We start from the raw sequence: 8,451 nt of genomic DNA, 5'->3' as shown, positions 1-8,451 counted from the left end.
CTTAGGCCTCCGCTGCTGAAAGTAGGTATCTGGTTTGTTTCGGTTCTATAATCGAAACTCTGTATCAACTCCACTCCGAGACCCCAGCTCGCTGAAAGCTGGTTTCTGTGTTTTTTTTAGCTTCTATATTTGTTAAAACGTTTCAAACTGCAGGCTCAGAGGCCTGCAAGGCAGGCGGGGAATGTTGGTTTCCTCCGTCACTGAAGCAAGCAAGCCTCATGTTAGTTTCAAGCTGCCTGGCTGCCAGCAGCCATCTTGGCTGGCAGTTAATTTGCATATCTCCCTGATTAGCCAATGGGAAGGGTAGCGGTCATACGCCAATTACCATGTTTCTCTTTTATTAGATTAGATTGGAGAAATTGTCATCTAAAAAAGTTAAGACACCAGTGTTTTAGAGAAAGTGAAGACAGAAAAGAGACAAAAACTAACTTTATTGAGTACCCAGTGCTCTGCTAGGCACTGATGTTATTCTCTCATTTGACCTTTACCATAGTTATATTTGATGAGGGTGCTTTTTTTCAGCAGAAGAAACCAGTTCAGAGAGACCAGTTTGCCCATGGGTGGTAACCAGCAGAGCTGGGAATGTCAGATCTTAGATACCTTTTTTCTATTGTGGCACAGTTGACCTATCTCATTTTTTTCAAGAGAGAAGTCTCTAATTGTTTAAAATATAGAAATACCTTTAGTGTATTAAAGATCAAGAGAGAGTGAAAGAGATGGAGATTCTATCACTTTTACTAATAAACTGTTTAGAGCTTCATTCTAACTATTGCAAAATGCTGTCTTAAATCTATGTTGCAAAGATGGACAGGGTGGGAGAATTTTTCAAAATTTAGGTGATTTTTTTTATACTGATGATCATTTTTTCTTTTCTTTCTCTCCTATTATTGGAGATAGCTTCCTAAAAACTTGGAAAAATATTATTTTATATCAAGACGTCATAGATCATTGTTATAATTCTTTTCTTGTTATATTGTAATTCTTAATATAATTGTTTATACTTTTTAAAATGGCTCCCAAAGTATTGCTAACAGAACAGAATACAATGCTGGTCTTTCACAATAGATTTTCAAGGTGAAACATTTTTTAAAAATTAGAGGTATCATTATTTTTAAAGTCAAGAACCTTAGACCATGTGAGAATTCATTCTGGATGTAATATAACAGCAGTTCTGTTCTATAACTAAAACAGTCTTTTCTATTTCTCTTCTTCATGAAGTATATGATGCTAGGTACAAGTTATCATAAGGTAACCAGAAAGTGTTTCCTCTTCTGTGATTTTTTTTTAGGAGTTTTCTGTTAACATCACTGAAGACTTTCTTGAGCACCTTTCAGAAGGGGCACTGGCAATTGAAATATATGGCCATAAGATGACCGATTCACCGAAAAACCCAGCCCTGTGGGATTTGGGGATTATTCAAGCAAAAACACGTAGTCTTCGGGACAGGTGAATTTTGGAGATCCATCTGATTACAAATTGCTAGAGATTAATACTGCCATTTATAAAGGTTGTCCTTTCCTGGGCATCATGACTAGTAATAGATGGTGGTGTTTCCAGGGCATTAATAGCACAGTTAAACTTCTTTAGAGGGTGAACTTTGAAGTGTGATAGAAGAAAGCTAAATATATGGGTAGTTAAGAATACAGAGTGAAATAAATTTTTGGAGAATAGATAGCTTATTATGAATTACTTCTAATTAATCAACTGTAGAGAAAAGGGATCAAGATATGCTCTAGAATTCAAGTTTACTTATTTTTCTTTAGCTCAAAGTTCTTTTCAGGTGGCATCGGTGATGGGAGGAGGTAGGCTCATTTGTTTACCAGGATTTTAAAAGAAGAGTTTTGTAAAAAAGGAGTTAAAAGGAAATGAGGTAAAGAGCACATATATTTGTACTTTTCATCTATTTTTTAAATGAAAACCAGATTTTCTTTTTTTCCAGTTAGAAAGTTTTAGCAAATTTTCAATTAGACATTGAGAGATTTTTCTTGATTCTCTTTTCTTATGTGAGCAAAGATACTTGTCAAATTCCTAAAGCATATATTTATCTACTTATGAAAAGATAATCACTGTACTTGCTCCTGTCCCACTGGTTACAATGTTTAGATTTTTAAATAATCACTGAAATAGATTTGTAGTTTTTATACCTTTTTATTTTTTAAGTATTTTTTTTTATTGATTTCAGAGAGGAAGGGAGAGGGAGAGAGATAGAAACATCAATGATGAGAGAATCATTGATTGGCTCCTTCCTGCAATGCCCCCTACTAGGTATCAAGTCAAAAACTGGGCATGTGCCCTGACAGGGAATTGAACTGTGACATCCTGGCTGATAGGTTGATGCTTAACCACGGAGCCACACCAGCTGGGCATCATACCTTTTTGAACAAAATAAAAGAGCCATTTCTAGTTCTGGTGCTCTACATGTTCAGATAAACTCCTCTAGTAATGAACTATGGAAATGGCTCCTGCAAGTATAGTCTTAGTTCTGATACTATTTGTTTAACTTTGCTTTCAATTATATTTGCTAATATGTACTTGCATATTACTCGTTGAGCTACAGATCATTCTATTTCACTATTTTGTTTGGAGGTCATTGTTATTGTTAATTCTCATGTAGGAGCCTAAGCTGCCTGTATTGAAATAGAAATGTATGATTTTCCAAGAACTTCAACTATTTCCTAGATGGAGTGAAGTCACCAGGAAAATGGAATTCTGGGTTCAAATCTTGGAACAGAACGAGAATGGTGAATACTGCCCCGTAGAAGTAATTTCTGCAAAGGACGTGCCTACAGGAGGAATCTTCCAACTCCGGCAGGTAACAGAATTTTAAATGTTATTCTGAATGTTCACATTAAAGACTTTGGTACCATAAAGCTTACTATTGGATTTCTTTGACAGAAATGTCAGTGATGAAAACTAGACTGGCCAACTCCATTTCTTATGTTAAAATCATCCCCTACTTCATGTGTATTTTCTTTCATTTTAAAAAATGCTTCTGTTTATAATATTTTAAAACCAGCTTCTGTTAAACTTAAGTAATAAAGAGATAAGCTTTAAAGAACAACTTAGCATTGAATTGTACAAAATAAAACATATCAAGCAACATTAAAATATTTATAGAAACAAGGAGAAACAGTGTGATGTGGTGGGAAGAACAAACCTCCAGAGTCTAACCTGTTAGGGTCTCCCATGAGTAAATCCAGTGACCTCTCAGAACCTTTAATCAGGTGCAGAGTGGAGGTGGTGATAATACCAACTTTGTAGGGTTGGTGTGAAGATTAGAGATACTGTATATGAAACACAGTGCTTGGAACAAGGGAGGTGAGAAGTAATTTTTTCTCCTGATAACAACCAATTCTCAGCAGACATTAGTGGGTGTCCTACTATTCAATTCAGTTTGGACCTTACCTGCCAGAGTTAGCTCAGACCCCACAGGTTTCAGGGCATAGACTTAATCACAAAAGTGCCCTTGCTTCTGATTCCTGTGCCAAGTATTGGGTTCCCAGGTTACCCATACTTCTGTTCGACTTGGTTGCAGTCAGGGGCTCCCTAACACTCCTCCAAGGGTTTGATAATTGGCTAGACTGACTCACAAAACTTGGGAAAGCCTATTACATACTGCTACCAGTTTATTATAAGGATACAGTGCAGGAACGGCCAAATGGAAGAGATGCATGGGTCAGGTATGGGATGAGGAATGAGGAACTTCATGTCCTCTCTGTGTACACCACTCTCCCAGCACCTGAATTTGTTCATCAACCAGGAAGCTCTCTGAACACCATCTTTTGTAAGTTATTATGGATGTTCCATTATGTAGGAATGGTTGATGACACCATTTGGCCATTGGCCATAATCTCCAGCCCCACTCTCCTCTCTCTGAGGGGTGATGCTGAAAGTTCCAACTTCTAATCAAGGCTTGGTCTTTCTGATGACCAAATTATCTGGGGGCCTGCCAAGAGTCGCCAGATTAAAAGTCACTTTATTAAAAGATGTGCCTATAACCTTTATCATTCTGGATAGTCCAAGAGTTTTAGGAGCTGTCTGCCAGGAATGAAGGACAAAGATCAAATATTGTTTTATGATACCACAGGAGGAGTTAAATAAATGCCACTAGGCAGGTATGAATACCTGCCAGGAATCAATTCAGCAGCGCAATATGTGGGAACCATCACTTGCCCCCAGGCAGGTTGTAATCTGGAAAGTGTCTATTCTGCTAACTAAAGATGAGAGAGAATATCTTAATAGAATTTACATAGTAGATTTGGAAATACTTCTTTTTTGCCAAGCTTTATATTAATTCAACATTTAGTAGAATATTGCATCCTATGATAGTTTCCATACTTTAGAACAATAGTCAAATATTAGAATGAATGTTACTTTAGTAAATGAATGTTTAAATCATTCACAGAAAAATATGAGAAAAGGTTAAAGGAAAAAGAAAGTTTGCTTAAATATTTAAGTTTCTAAATGTTTTAATAGGAGAAAGATGAAAAGCATTTATTCTCTAACCCCAGCAAATGAATTTTAGCAGATTCTTCATGCATATAAGGTCAAGGAACTGAAAGCAGAAGGAAATTAGTTTAAATTATAGCACGAGATATAGACATAAAATAGGGTTCTTAAGGGTGTGAAGAACATCTTTTTCTGAACATCTGTTAAATCTATATATATCCTTGTTAGCTGCCTTAGAAATTCATCTCCTGAAAGGCAAGACCAGATAATCTTCTGTGGTTTAATGTAAATTGAATACTTAAGTATTTGTCATACCTCTGACAACCTATATTTTAAGTGTTTAAAGAGTAGGTTGGGTTTATCAGGAAAGACTCTTTTTGAAGGATGTGCATCCTGACCGGGATGCTGGAAGTATCGTGCAAAGGCTGGAGATTTTTTCATATGTAAAGGACAGGAATAAAGAATAAAGATTCAGCCCTAACCGGTTTGGCTCAGTGGATAGAGCGCCGGCCTGCGGACTGAAAGGTCCAAGGTTCGATTGCGGTCAAGGGCATGTACCTTGGTTGAGGGCACATCCCCAGTTGGGGGTGTGCAGGAGGCAGCTGATCGATGTTTCTCTCGCATTGATGTTTCTAACTATCCCTTTCCCTTCCTCTCTGTAAAAAATCAATAAAAAATATATTTTTTAAAAAGAGTAAAGATACAGAGGTTGGAATAAAGTAGAAAGTAACGTGGGGAGAGCTGGAAAGCAGTGACAGAAGAGGTTGTAGCTAATAAATAGAGGGTGTTGATGGTAGGCTCATTGAATTTAATATATTTCAAAATTGGAACCTCCTGTTCTTGAACAGGAAAATGGCAGGGAAAACTGGTTAGGTTAACATATGAAATTGCTGTTTTATAGTTAAAAAATGGTTAAATATCAGCAGTTACAAGAAGTTCAGTTGAATAATAGAAAGAAATTCAGTCAAACTGTTTAAGTATACTGATCAAAGCTCTTCCTGTAGCACATTGAGCCATTCCTGGATCTTTTTCCTCCTTTTCTTTTCTCTCCTTATCTTGAATCCTCCCCAAAGTATATGTACTTTACCTTTTACATTTGGGCACACATTTAAAATAGATCACTTTCTGTCTTAGGCAAAGTAAATAATTGACTAAACTATTTTAGACAATTAAAATGTTTTCTGAGGTATTCTTTCCACAAAATACCTGATTCATAGTCCTTGGAAAATATGAAATCACAAGACATCTGAGACCCATCTTTTCAAATCAGTCATTGCCTTAGTTGACTTTACTGATAACACAAAGCTCTTGGGAATTAAAATCTGATGGAAGAGGGGAAGAGTAACTGACTTGAAATTGTATATTCAAATTCCATTTTTAAGTTATATTTTTAATTCTGTAATTTATAAACCAACTTTGAAGTCAGTAATTTGGGAATGCTGAGACTTTAAAGAAATGTATTGTTTTATTGTAAATATACAGGGTCACACATACTCTGAAAAAAATGTGCCTAAGAAGGGATATTCTCTAATCAATTCTTTATTTTGCAGCTTGGTTAAACTTGTTTTATTTTGGGATTAGACCAGTGAATCCAGGATAGTATTAATCATTCTTATTTTTATTTTGCTTATTACTTAAAGCAGATCTATTACATAGGGTGGGTTTGGCAATCTGTTCTTTATTATATTTTTATTTTTAAATATATTTTTATGGATTTCAGAGAAGATGGGAAAAGGAGAGAGAAATAGAAACATCAATGGTGAGAATCATTGAGGGGTTGCCCCCTGCACGCCCCCTATTGGGGATTGAGCCTGCAACTGGACACATTCCCAGACCAGGAATCAAACTGGGACCTCCTGGTTCATAGGTCGATGCTCAACCACTGAGCACACTGGCCAATCTGCTCTTTTCTAAAAAGTCTAGGTAACATCTGTCACTATACTCTTTAACTTAAAATATCATGTATATTTTTCTACAGCTATATTTTAATGACTTAACATTTTATTATATATAGTAAAGTTTTAAGCAGTTACCAATAGTTTCCATTTAATTTTATAACTTGTTTTTTGTTACTCTTAACATTGCTTTCTGATTCTTTAAATGCATACATCATTATTTACTTAGAAGATATTCCCAGAAAGTTGAATTGCTGGGTCAAGGAAAATGTTACTTTTTTATTCAAATTGCTTTGCAGAAAGCTTTACCAATTTATATTCCCACAAATAGTGTATGTAATTTAATTACTTTGGGCAATATTGGAAATTGCCTTTTTAAAAGATAATTGTCAGCTTAGTAAGTGAAATAAGTATGTATCGTGCTAATTTTAATTTGTATTTATTTGATTATTAGTAAGTTGAACATTTTTTACTGTCTAGCTCAGTGGTTCTCAACCTTCCTAATGCCATGACCCTTTACCACAGTTCCTCATGTTGTGGTGACCCCCGATTTCATTGTTACAAATTGAGCATAATTAAAGCGTAGTGATTAATCACAAAAACAATATGTAATTATATATGTGTTTTCTGATGGTCTTAGGCGACCCCTGTGAAAGGGTCGTTCCACCCCCTAAGGGGTCGCGACCCACAGGTTGAGAACCGCTGGTCCAGCTATTTGCGTTTCTTTTGTTAGAATGTTTTAACGTTTCTTGTTAAAAATGTGTAAACCATATATTTGTTCTGTGACTTTCTATTTTCTTAAAAGCTAATTTTTCAGGATTAGCTTTTCAGTTGGTAGTTTGCTATTTCACATTTAAAATATGAAGGTAGTATCTCCAAATTAAATGCTTTTCCTAACATCAGCCTGTAGAGGTCTCTGTAAACCAAATTTTTACAAATCAAACCGATTTCAAGAAACTCTTAAAATTGTCTGTGATACAGGGGCAGTCCCGGCGAGTACAAGTGGAAGTGAAGACTGTGCAGGAGTCTGGAACGTTACCACTGATGGAAGAAAGTATATTGTCCGTTGGCATTGGGTGTGTGAAAGTTAGAGCACTCAGATCCCCGAAGACGCATGAGACCTTCCATGTGAGTGTCTCTGCCTATTATGTTCTTGTAGAAAGACTCATTAGGTGAGAGTATCTGGGACCCTGTCAGAAACTGCCTTCCACAAATAATTCTTTCAGTATTCCTTTTGTTTTCCTTTGCTGTCTTTTTTTTTTTTAACCTGGTATTTCACTGTACTGGACTGTTGGTTTTGCCCTGGTATGTGTCAAGCTGAGGGTTAATCAAACATCTCAGCCTCCAGAAAGTCCTCAGTGCCTACTCCTGATTAACCTCCTCCATCACCACCCTCTGCAGAAACCCCCCACTGGCTTGTAAAGACTGTCTGCCAGCAGGTGTTTGATTTCCCATGGGGAGTGGGACTATAAACCCAGCAGGGGAAGTATTGTACTGGTTCCTGAAAAAGGTCAAATGTATGTTCTTCACTTTCCCATAAGAAGCTCAAGGGTTTACTCCAACTTTCTGAAAACTATCAAACCAAGGATGAGGGTAAGCATGGGCGGGAGATGAAGCAGTATATTATTCATTAAATTAGAAAATATGAAGTCTGGGGAAAGATTCAGGTTGTTTAGCATTGCCTGATGCTTGGATAACTGTTTCAGTTCTGCATAATGTATTTTTTCCTTTCAGGAGGAAGAGGAAGACATGGATAGCTACCAGGTAATGAAGTACCTGTTAGCCTCATCATATAAGCTTGATTAAAGTACCCATTCCTGAGTCTTGCTATACTGTTACTTAATAATAACACAATTAATTCTGATTCAAATATTGCTTTTCCTCAGATTAATACAGTAGGGAAGAATGAATGTGTCATAGACTGTAAAGCCATAGCCTGTACAATCTGTTTAGGTTGGGAATCATTTGTGATCTTTATCCTTTTCCAAACCTGGAGCTCTCCACCCAGGTTTTCTACAGATCTATTTCTGCAGATTCTCTACCTTATTTTTTCTGTCCTTGAGTGGACTCACACACCCCTTTCTCGATAAGAGCTGTCATACTGCTC

General features: G+C 36.5%; 1 protein-coding gene across 1 annotated transcript in view; it reads left to right on the top strand.

Annotated features, from left to right (window-relative positions):
* The window catches only part of KIF13B (kinesin family member 13B), a 176,153-nt gene that overhangs the window by 112,062 nt on the left and 55,640 nt on the right, over window positions 1–8,451 (top strand). The window contains exons 22-25 of the mRNA XM_015571149.1: window positions 1,289–1,446; window positions 2,680–2,812; window positions 7,326–7,472; window positions 8,079–8,108. Of these exons, the coding sequence (XP_015426635.1) occupies window positions 1,289–1,446; window positions 2,680–2,812; window positions 7,326–7,472; window positions 8,079–8,108 (468 nt within the window). The remainder of the gene's footprint in view (window positions 1–1,288; window positions 1,447–2,679; window positions 2,813–7,325; window positions 7,473–8,078; window positions 8,109–8,451) is intronic.

Source organism: Myotis davidii, unplaced genomic scaffold (assembly GCF_000327345.1).
Source record: "Myotis davidii unplaced genomic scaffold, ASM32734v1 scaffold524, whole genome shotgun sequence".
In the NCBI taxonomy this organism is placed as follows: domain Eukaryota; kingdom Metazoa; phylum Chordata; class Mammalia; order Chiroptera; family Vespertilionidae; genus Myotis; species Myotis davidii.
This window is presented reverse-complemented; position numbering and strand designations above follow the sequence as displayed.